This window comes from Mauremys reevesii, linkage group 22 (genome assembly GCF_016161935.1).
Source record: "Mauremys reevesii isolate NIE-2019 linkage group 22, ASM1616193v1, whole genome shotgun sequence".
NCBI classification, from domain to species: Eukaryota; Metazoa; Chordata; order Testudines; family Geoemydidae; genus Mauremys; species Mauremys reevesii.
Window position 1 is genome coordinate 7690440 of NC_052644.1, and position 11767 is coordinate 7702206.

An 11767-nucleotide genomic window follows, 5' to 3' on the forward strand; every position below is an offset into this window, starting at 1 on the left:
TCCTAGTAATAGACCCATGGGCTTGGTGGGTGGGAATTCCCTGATTTGTGAAACAGAAAACAACCCCACTGGACTGGGCTGGGAAAACTTTCCAGACTCTAGTACTGGAGCCTGAACCTCCTAGGCCTGTTGTGAGATACAAAGGGGCACCCGCCAGTGAAGCTCAGGGAAGACACACCATCCCTACAATATGGTTTCTGGCAATGGGGAGGGGGTTCCGATTCACACCAGGGAGTTGTCCCTGGACCCTGCTTGGGGCTCTGTCTCCTGTATCAGCCTCTGGCTAGTAGGTGAGTGGTGAATGTGAAGACCCCTGCCCCCTCTGTCTGCTGGGAGGGCTGAGGGGCGTTTTCTTTCTCCCCTCACCCTTGGGCTTCCTGGCTGCTCTGATGGGGTAGGTGTGGGACTATGCTGCCTGCCTGACTCCCAGAGTTCCCATGTGATTGGCCCTTCTCCCTTGGGAGTAGTGGGATTGTCACTGGGCACCAAGTACTGAATAGGGGGCTTTTGCTCTTTCAGGGGCCGGTGGCCTTCGAGGAGGTGGCTGTGTATTTCACCAAAGAAGAGTGGGCTCTGCTGGACCCCATTCAGAGAGCCCTCTACAGAGATGTCATGCAAGAAAACTATGAGAACGTGACGTCGCTGGGTAAGGAGTCCTGTTATCAGAAGGGGAAATGAAGAGTTAAGGTTCACAATACCTCATGATGCAACCTCAACTCTGCCTTGTTTCAGCAACACACCAACAGGCCAGTGACACATATACTAGTATTCTACCCTCCCTGCTACAGAACACTTTGGGAACAGAGCAGAGGAGCAGGATAGCACAGAGTCTAACATCTTCTCTTTGCTCAGGCAAAGGTTAGGGTTAGGTCCAGTGTATGGGACAGAAGCTACCCACGCCTGGCCTGCACTCAAACACTGAGCCTACTACACACAATCCATCTCACACTTTCCTAATGTTACCACCCCTTTACCCTTGCAGTGAGGATTCCTTATGAGTCATTGCCTTCACTTATCCCTCACTATGGCACCAGATACTCACAACCCTCGTGGGAAGAACACACCCTCGTGTACCTTTATTGGCACAACCTACAACACGCAGCACTGAAATTAGGAACATCTGTTCCTTCAACTGTCACATGCACCTCTCTTCATATCACAGTCACAGCTCTGCCAAGCTGCTCCAACAATTCCTTCCACCGTTCATTTAAAGCTACAGCTGACACAGTGCACGTAGCAGGAGTGCATGCCGATAAATGCTGGCATTCAAATCTGTACAACGCAGCACAAACAGTGGCATGTTCTCTTAGTTCTTCCTCCTATTAATTATTCATCAATACATTTGAATGCCAGGGAATACTATTAGGTCATCTGTCTGACCTCCTATATAATACAGACCATACAGCTTCACCTATTTATCATTGTAGTGAGATGAATACCTTGTGTTTTCATGAAAACATCTTCCAGAAAGGCGTCCAGTCTTGCTTTGAACAGTTCAAGAGATGGAAAATTTGCCGCTTCCCTGGGTAGTTAGTTAACCTTTGCACCACCCTTACTAACCTATTTCCAGTGACATTTGCCAGTTCCAGAATTAGGAGATAGGGGCAGAGTTAAGGTTGCATTGCAGGGCTGGTGTGTAGTTTTATTTTCTCATTTGCTGGTTTTCAGAGGTTTTAACTTTCTCCATCGTTCATATGCTGGAAGGGCATTAGGCAGCCCCGGCAACGAAAATGATCGGGGGCCGGGGCACATGACTTCTGAGGAGAGGCTGAGGGAACGGGTTATTTAGTCTGCAGAAGAGAAGAGTGAGGGGAGATTTGATAGCAACCTTCCAACCCTAATCTTCTATGATTCTAAGTCCTCTTTGTTCCTGTTTTTTAAAGATATGTACTAAGTTTGCCCTTCTCCAGTCTTCTGGAACCTCATCCCTCCTCCAGACTACTCAGAGAAAATTGCTAATGGTTCTGAGATTGCTTCAGCTAGTTTCTTAAATATCCTAAGATGAATTTCATCTGCTGCTTCAATACATTCAATTTATCTAAATGTTCTTTAACCTGTTCTTTCCCTATTTTGGCTTGCCTTCCTTCCCCTTCATCATTAATATTGTGTTAAGTATCTAGTTACAATTTACTTTTTAGTAAAGACGGAAGAAAAACAGACATTAAATATCTGAGCTTTCTCAATGTCATCAGATATTAGTTTTCTTCCCCACTAAGTCTTTCTCTAGCTCCTATATATTTATAGAACCTTTTCTTATTGTCCACCCCTGGCTTGAGAGACTGAGTTCAAGCCCAATCTACAACATCTACAAAATTATATCTATCCGGCCAGCACAAGTATGCAGATCAGGCTGGGAGGATCTCTCCCAGAGGCAGTGTAGAAATACCCATCATGTGCTGCTTCCTAGGCTTTGCTTTTTGCAAGGATGATCCCCACAGCTCCACTACTCTGAGACAGGCCATTCTGGAGGCAGTACCCCTTGATGGCACTTCAGTGAGTCCAAATGATTTCAGATTCCTCGTAAACGCCTTCTCTTTTGGGGTGCAGCAGCCAGTAGGTATTAGCAGCAACACAAGACAACCTTTTCAGAACAAGATCACATTGCTTAGGTAACGGGAACATCGGATTTATAGATCCCTGGGTTAGTTTGGTAAAGCAAAATTGAACTCTACATTCATTTTGGCAGTCCTCTGCCCAGCTTTTCCAAAGCCTCCTCGATCTCATCTCTCTCTCTCTCTCTCTCTGTCTTCTTGTCTCACATTTTTTGCTATGGAGAGCAGCACACTTAAAGCTCAGTGGGTTTGTATCCTAGTTCCTGTGTCCCAAGTGCAGTTGTCTTGCCATGTTCTGCTTTCCTCAGACCCAATCTTTGAGACATCCATTGGCCAGTGTGCTTCATTCATATGTGGACAGTTCTTGATAGTGTGTCCATGGAACTGGAGACAGGCCTATGTTGCTCCAAAAGCAATTACGTCCCCATCCCAGAAAAGGAATTAACTCCTTCACACCCAATGACTCGCGAAGCACATTGAGAGGGAAACTGACTCATGCATATTTTTCATTTAAAAAACTACTAAATAAAGTCCCCATGATCCCGAGGAAGACAAGGTCAAAGCAAAGGACTATGATAATGAATCATAAAATCACTGAAACGCATGGGTAAAAGGACCTCATGATGTCAGCTAATCCATTCTCCAGCCCTGAGGCAGGACCAAGTAACATAGACCCTGGCTGTCAGGTATTTGTCTAACCCGTTCTTAAAATCCTCCAGTGACTGGGATTCCACAACCTCACTTGGTAATCTATTCCAGTACTTATCTATCCTCACAGCTGGAAAGTGTTTCCTAATGTCCAACCTAAACATTCCTTGCTGCAGATAAACCCAATTACTACTTCTCCTACCCCAGTGAACATGGAGAACAATTGATCACCATCTTCTGTACAGCAGCCCTTAACTTAGCTGTTATCCGGTCCACCACTTATCTTTTCTCAAGACTGACCATGACCAATTCTTTCAACCTTTCCTCAGAGGTCACATTTGAGGACCGTGAGGTAGTTCTGTGGATGTTACTTCTGAATGTACGCTAGCAGGTCATGATTGCATTTATCAAGGGAGAGAAAAGAATGTCGCAATGCTTGAGACAGGAGACAACGATAGCCTGGGCAAGAGTTTTAGCTGTGTGCGTGGATAGGGAAGGTTATATATTAGGGACATTATGCAGAAAGAAACTGCAAGATGTAAAAATAGGTTGCATGTGAGGATCTAGAGAGAGGCCTGTGTTGAAGCACATGTTCAGCACATAGACATGGGTGACAGTAAGGATGGTGATGGTGTCTGCAGTGATACAGAAAAGTGGTGGGGGATGGCTTGGGGGAATATTAAGAGCTGTGTTTTGGCCATTTTAGCTGTTGAGCTTGAGCTGATGGCTAGACGTCTATGAGGAGATTTGAGAGAGACGGGCTGAGATTTCAGCTTGGGGAGAAAGAGACAGGTCTGGAGTAGAGAGTTAGATCTGTGAGTTGTCAGCAGAGAGAGGGTAACTGAATTTGTGCTTGTGGATGAGATTCCCAGAGGTAAGGTACAGAGGAAGAAGAGAAGTGGACCAAGGACAGAGCCTGTGTAATCCCCACAGAAAGCTGGAGATGTTGGGATGAGGAGGATTGTGCAAGGACACACTGAGGGAGAGGTCAGAGAAGCAGGAGAGGATAAGGGAAGATCAGGTTTCAAAAAGAACATGGTCAAGGGTGTCAAAGGCAGCTGACAAGTTAAGGAGCATGAGGATGGAGTACAGTTCTGAGCTTTGCCTCGGGAGATGTCATTAGAGACTTCAGCAAAAGCAGTGTCAGTGAAGTGCTACCACCTGACGTTTCTGAGCTACAGCCCTTCCCACCCCCACCAGACCCTGCTGCTTCCTAGACCAACCACTCTCCAAGCCCGTCACTCCCCTTGTCCCTCTAACCCCAGTGTTCCCCTCCCCCAGCTAACTCACATCACCTCCTCAACTCTCCATCACCACCACCACTGCTGGGCCCTCCACTCCCTTTCCCCCATTCCCAGTCCCCCACTCTGCCAGCTCACACCATTACCAGTTCACGGGAGCTCTTCTCCCTGACTCCTTTCATCCTCCTCCTTCCACTTTACCCAACCATCCCTGATTCCCTCTATTCCTTGTCCTCCACACACCCCTCCCCTTCGTCCCTTCTGTTCTCAGTCCTCCCTGCCTTGTGTCACCCCTCAAACACCAGCTCCCCATCATCTTCTCCCCTCCTCCTACTCTCTGCTCTCCCTTGGCTCAAGGACTACTGAATGAGACCCTCACGCTCTCTCCTGTCCACAGGTGGGTGCACCTAATTGTCACACCCTCCAGGCATTTGGAAAGTTATCATAGCAGACCACCAGCTCCACTAGATTTAGGCTTCAGCATTACATTGTTTAAAGGCCAACTATTCTAATGTCTCAAGAATTTACATGCTTACTCACATTGTCCTGAAATACACTGCTTACCATGTGGGTGCAGGACAAGGTTAGTGGCCCAAAGATGGGATTAATTGCTCCAGAGGTTTCTGAGCTACAGCCCTTCTAACACAAGCTTTTGACAAAAAGCACTTTGCTGTTATAACATTCCATGCACACAACTGGGGCTCAAACTACGGTTCTGATCAGGGCTTTGGCGCGGAGCCCAGAGCTGGAGTGTGGAGCAGCTCCGGAGCAGTGCAGCTGCAGGTTTTTTCCCGGAGCTGGAGCACAGCTCCAAAGCCCTGGTTCTGATTATCCCCTAAATAAGGTCAGCCATTTGGCATCTGTTTCAGCTGGTGTATGGCACACTGCCTCTTTGGGGAAGCAGGATTAAGCAAGTTAGTAACTGTAGAGCTTGGAATTTCAGATCAGCAAAAGCCAAACTGATAAGAACGAAAGAATGGCCACAGTGAGTCAAAACAGTGCTCCATCTATCCCAGTATCCTGTCTTCCAACAACAGCCAATGTCAGAATCTTGAGAGAGAAAAAACAGAAGGGGGTAATCCATCTTCTGTCTTCCACCCAGAGTACGTGGCAATCAGCGGCTTAGGGACACCCAAAGTATGGGGTTGCATTTATGACCATCTTGACTAATAGCCACTGATGGTGCTGTCTTCCTTGTATTTATCGAATTCTGTTTTGAACCCACTTCAAAGCATCCCCTGGCAATGAGTTCCACAGGATGACTGTGCATTGTGTGAAAAAGTACTTACCTTTGTTTGTTATAAAACTGCTGCCTATTAATTTAATCACATAACCCCTAGTTCTTGTATTATGTGAAGGGGTAAATGACGCTTCCTTATCCACTTTCTCCACAACATTCATAGTTTTATAGATCTCTGTTATATCCCCCTTAGTTTTCTCTTTTCCAAGCTGAACACTCCCAGTCTCTTTAATCTGTTAACCCTCAGATGGAAGCTGTTCCCTAATCATTTTTGTTGTCCTTCGCTGCACCTTTTTCAATTCTAACATATCTTTTTTGAGATGAGGTGACCAGAACTGCATACAGTATTTAAGGCGTGGCATACCATGGATTTATATAGTGGCATTATATTTTCTGTTATTACCTATTGCTTCCCTAACAGTTCCTAACATGTTGTTAGCTTTTTTAATTGCCACTGTACACTGAGTGGATGTTTTCAGAGAACTATCCACAATAACTCCAAGATTTCTTTCCTGTGTGATAACAGCTAATTTAGACACCATCATTTTGAATCTATAGTTGGGATTGTGTTTTCTAATGTGCATTACTTTGCATTTATTAATACCAAATTTCATCTTCCATTTTGTTGCCCAGTCATTTAATGTTGTGAGATCCCTTTGTTACTCTTCATAGTCTGCTTTGGACTTAACTATCTTTGGTAATTTTGCCTTATCTGCAAAGTTTGCCACCTTTATGTTTTGTTCAAAAACTTTATTAATGATCTGGATGATGGGATGGATTGCACCCTCAGCAAGTTTGTGGATGGCACTACGCTGGGGGGAGAGGTAGGTACTCTGGAGGCTAGGTATAGAGTCCAGAGTGACCTAGACAACTTGGAGGATTGGGCTTAAAGAAATCTGATGAGGTTCAAGAAGGACAAGTGCAGAGTCCTGCACTTAGGATGGAAGAATCCCATGCACTGCTACACGCTGGGGACTGACTGGCTAAGCGGCAGTTCTGCAGAAAAGGACCTGGGGATTACAAGTGGATGAGAAACTGGATATGAGTCAACATGTGCCCTTGTTGCCAAGAAGGCTAATGGCATATTGGGCTGCATTAGTAGGAGCATTGCCAGCAGATTGAGGGAAGTGGTGAGTCACAGATGCATGGGCAATGAGTATTCCCCCTGTTCAACATTGGTGAGGCCACGTCTGGAGTACTGCATCCAGTTTTGCCCCTCCCACCCACCCACTACAGAAAGGATGTGGACAAATTGGAGGGCAATGAAAATTATTAGGGGGCTGGGGCATGTGACTTATGAGGAGAGGCTGAGGGAACTGGGGTTATTTAGTCTGGAGGAGAGAAGAGTGAGGGGGAATTTGATAGCAGCCTTCAACTACCTGAAAGGGGATTCCAGTGAGGAGAGAGCTATGCTGTTCTCAGTGGTGGCAGATGACAGAAGAAGGAGCAATGGTCTCAAATTACAGTGAGGGAGGTCTAATTTGGATATTAGGAAAAACTATTTCACTAGGAGAGTGGTGAAGCACTGGAATGGGTTACATAGGGAGGTGGTGGAATCTCCCTCATTAGAGGTTTTTAAGGCCTGGCTTGACAAAGCCCTGGCTGGGATGATTTAGTTGGGATTGGTCCTGCTTTGAGCAGGGGGTTGGACTAGATACCTCCTGAGGTCTCTTCCAACCCTAATCTTCTATGATTCTAGCTCAAGGATGTGGAAGGGTTGGTGCTGGTTAGAGAAAAGGGAGCATGGATTCTGTGTAGTGGGTGCTTCAGGAAATAGGCGTGCTAGCAATGGGATGAGCAAAGGGACACTGCTTTGGCAGGAGTTCTTGGGAATCAGGACAAAGAAACCATTGAGACAGTAAAAGCAGCAAAGAATCCTGGGGCACCTTATAGACTAACAGACGTTTTGCAGCATGAGCTTTCATGGGTGAATACCCACTTCATCGGATGCAAGTAGGATGCATTGAGACAGTGGGATGATGGGGTGGAAATGGCTGGGGAGCAGAATATTTGGTAGTGAGGAGGGCTATGGTCAATAGGAGGGGAGGAGAGAACACAAGGAGTGATTTCACCTGGGGTCCCAGCATAGGCGCCAACTTCCGCTCTGCCCGGTGGGTGCTTGACCCCTCCCGGCCCTGCCTCTGCCCTGCCTCTTCCCACCCCTGCACTGCCCTCACCCTGCCCTCACTCCACCCCTTCCCCAAAGTTCCCGCCTCCTTCCCGCCCCCATTCCACCCTTTCCCCCAAGTCCCCACCCTTGCCCCACCTCTTCTCCGCCTCCTCCCCTGAGTGTGCCACATCCCTGTTCCTCCCCCTCCCTCCCGGAAAGACCTAAGCACCGCCAAACAGCTGTTAGGTGGTAGTGGGGGGAAAGTGCTGGGAGGGAGGGGAAGGAGTGGGGACACGGTGCGCTCAGTGGAGGGGGAGAGGGAGGCGAGGACAGGGGAGCTTGGCTGCTGGTGGGTGTGGAGCACCTGCTAATTGTTCCTGTGGGTGCTCCAGCCCCGGAGCACCCACGGAGTCGGCACCTGTGGGTCCCAGGAGGTGAGGAAGGGTGAGAGCAGTTAGCGGAAGGGTTTGAAGATCACTGTGATTGACAGGGCTAGCTGCATCTCTGTGCCCTTCTTTGTCTCTCTGCGTGTCCCCCCCCTCAGCTGTCAGGCCTCGTGCCTTTCCCACACCTGCAATGTCTCTGGGCCTCTCTCTCTCAGTAAGAAGCAGTTCCAGGAGGATTTCCTCTCCGGCTTGAGTCTTCCCTTTCTGGGACATGCAGTTAGCTGCTCTGGGTTTTAGGAGCCCCTTTGCTTGTGAGTGTCTGGCTGTGTGTGTTCCCAGTAGACATGGGCAGAGTTAAATCCCTCATAAGAAGAGTTTCCTGCACCTTTGAGCACCTGGGGAGCTGGTCCCAGGATTTTACTGCTTTAAAATGAGAAGGGGTTAAAATAACAGAACTTCTTTTGTGTGTGACAAATGTCTCATGAATTCACCTGATCTCACTTGTCTTCTTTTCCCTGGGCAGGGTTTCCAGTTTCCAAACCTGATATCTCCCAGCTGGAAAGAGGGGAAGAGCTATTATCCCCGGATCTCCAGGGCTTAGAGGAAAGAGAAATCCTGAGAGGCATCTACACAGGTGAGTAATCATTAAATGAACTCAGTGCCAGAAGGAAACAGCTGGGATTCCCAACAAAGACCTTGTGAGCTCTCTTGATTCAGGCTTATCTGCCGCAAGTGTCATATCCTCAGGGCAGATATTGCTCATGGCTTCCTATCCATCCTGACTGAGTGTTTAGATGGGACTGGATGTAGAATTGATCCCCTCCTCTCTTCCCTTTGGGGAAGAGTTTGGGGAAATTCAGTCCCTCATTTTTTTTTCATCTCCAGCTGTTCTTTTCATTTGTTCTCCCCTTTTCCATTCCTATTTCTGATTGTTTTTCTCTGTCCCAGCAGGTGATGGGATGGTGAGTGAGACCTTGGAGCAGAAGCCTCAGCAGGAAGATGATGAGCAAGTCAAACCACATGGGACATTATTGCAAAGATGCAAAGGGAGTATGTCCAGGAATTGTGAGCAGCGAAAAGCCTGTGAGAGTCAGCACAGGCCAGAGAAGTGGCAGGGAAACCAGCCAACACAGAAAGCTGGTAAAGCTGTTAATTGTTGGGGAACTCACAAAGGCCTCAAGGAAACCACGACCCAGCAGAGAATCCCCATGGGAGAGAGAAATAACACATGTGTTGAGTGTGGGAAAAAGTTCAGTAGGTACTCACTGCTTCTTAGCCATCAGAGAATCCACACAGGGGAGAAACCCTACGAATGCTGTGAGTGCGGGAAAACCTTCACTGAGCGCTCAACCCTTATTAAACATCAGAGGATCCACACAGGGGAGAAACCCTACGAATGCGGCGAGTGTGGGCAAACCTTTGCTGAGCGCTCAACGCTTATTCAACACCAGAGGATCCACACAGGGGAGAAACCCTATGAATGCTGTAAGTGTGGGAAGACCTTTGCTCGGAGCTCACACCTTATTAGGCATCACAGAATCCACACACAGGAGAAACCCTATGAATGCTGTGAGTGTGGGAAAACATTCACTGAGTGCTCATCCCTTATTCAGCATCAGAGGATCCACACAGGAGAGAAACCCTATGAATGCTGTGAGTGTGGGCAAACCTTTGCTCGGAGTTCACACCTTAATAGGCATCAGAGAATCCACACAGGGGAGAAACCCTATGAATGCTGTGAGTGCGGGAAAACCTTCACGCGGAGCTCACACCTTATTAGGCATCACAGAATCCACACAGGGGAGAAACCCTATGAGTGCTGTGAGTGCGGGAAAACCTTTACTCAGGACTCATCCCTTATTAAACATCAGAGAATCCACACAGGGGATAAACCCTATGAATGCTGTGAGTGTGGGAAAACATTTGTCCGGCGCACACACCTTAATAAACATCAGAGGATCCACACGGGGGAGAAACCCTATTAATGTTCCGAGTGTGGGGAATTCTTCCATCAGAGCTCAGCCCGAGGGCATTCTTAAATAATAATTAAATAAATGCAGAGGCTCCAGCCTGGCTCCAGCCTGGCTCCAGCCACTGGCTTTATGCAGGTGGGAGACCACCCTGCAGCCTCTCCACCCCTGGGACACGGAATCAGTGGTGAGGCTGCATCCAACCCTGACACAGCACAAGGCCTGCCCCAGAAACACAAGCACAAGGCCTGCCAGGCACTCCAGGTGTGGGGCAGGCAGGCTCAACCACGGAGGAACCAAGTGTAGAGGGACTCAGTGTGGGAGGATCCAGGCGTGGGGTGAGAGGATTCTGCATGGGACAATTCTAGGTACAGGAAGCTCAGTGGGGGTATCTGGATCCACAGAGACTTGTTGGGGGAATTCCAGGTGTAGGGGTAATAGGACTCTGCAAGTACTTCTAGATGAAAGTGGTTGGGGCTCAGCAGAGGGGTCTGGATGCTGCGGGAGTGGGGCTTGGTGGGGGTCTGGGTGCAGTTAGTTGGGTCAGTGGCATGGGGGTGTGATTGTGGGCAGGTGGTGCAGGAGGGTGGAGGTTTGAATGCAGGGAGCTCAGTGGGGGGTGGTCTGGGTGTAGGGGTTGGAATCTGGAGGCAGTGGGGTTCCAGATGCAGGGGATGAGGTTCAGTGGGATGGGGTTTGGGTATGGAGGGCTAGGGGGGTTCTGGGTGTATAGGGTGGGAGTGTCTGGGTATGGGAGCTCCAGATGCATGTAAGTTGGGTGTACAGTGACCCCTCCCCCGATAGCTGAGGAGTGATGGGGGGGAGGATGCTGAGTTTCCTGCAGTTTCTGGGGGTGGGTCTGACACAGTCCCAGCCACATCCTCTCCTGCCTCCAGCCCAGCCAGGACTAGCAGCTGATCCCAGCTCAGGGTAGGAACCATTGGTTGGGGTGTCCCTAGCCCTGTGGTGATTTACCTCTCTGCCAGAGATTTACCTCTCTGCCTAGCTGCTCCAGGTGCTTGAAATGATGTACCTGCACAGCTGGGGGTACTGCGTGACCGCTCTTGCAGCTTCCCTGTCAAAGTCATTTTTCTGCAGGGAAGCAAAAAAATCTGGGAGGGCATGAATTCTGCGTACGCTCAGTGGCACAGAATTCCCCCAGGATAGCCCTTATTTATCACTAAGGAAGCTGCAAGAGGAGATAAGGGCTGAGAAAAGATTTTGTTTTCCTTTTGCTGATGCCCACATAGTGAGCTTTAAAGCAGCATTTGTGTCACCATTTTCTTTCACTTCTGCCAGCTGAGTTGTGTGCTTTTCCCTTGTGCATCTCAGCCTCACTTGGAGTGAATAACATGGTCTTTTTCATCAACTTCTTTGTCCTATGTCATGGAAGTGTGCGTCCCTCCAACAGGAATGTCAATCAACTCTGGGTGGGGGAACCAGGAATGAACGCAGCTAGGTACACGGATGTTAAATCTATCTGGGTCTTGATTCCACTAGGATTTCCCATGGAGTTAGCTAACTTGTATTAGCTATCCTGATGTAAAACTATAACTATTTTTAAAATGAAAGAAAATAGCCCATATATAGTGGGCAGGTTAATTTAGCAGATTTCCTCAA

At 48.2% G+C, this 11767-nt stretch overlaps 1 protein-coding gene across 1 annotated transcript; it reads left to right on the forward strand.

The window, feature by feature from the left end:
- The first annotated feature begins 16 nt into the window (after window positions 1-16).
- Window positions 17-10675, forward strand: LOC120388824 (zinc finger protein 501-like). The gene is made up of 5 exons (XM_039510918.1): window positions 17-25; window positions 520-646; window positions 8701-8811; window positions 9129-10162; window positions 10557-10675. The coding sequence occupies exons 1-4, from the start codon at window positions 17-19 to the stop codon at window positions 10160-10162; spliced, it is 1281 nt and encodes a 426-aa protein (XP_039366852.1). The 3' UTR covers window positions 10557-10675.
- The last annotated feature ends 1092 nt before the right edge of the window (window positions 10676-11767 follow it).

Bases quoted from the DNA above. Each gene is read 5' to 3' on its own strand.
- LOC120388824 (XM_039510918.1), top strand. The intron at 647-8,700 runs GTAAGGAGTCCT...TTCCCTGGGCAG, and splicing joins TGAGAACGTGACGTCGCTGG to GGTTTCCAGTTTCCAAACCT. The intron at 8,812-9,128 runs GTGAGTAATCAT...CTGTCCCAGCAG, and splicing joins CCTGAGAGGCATCTACACAG to GTGATGGGATGGTGAGTGAG.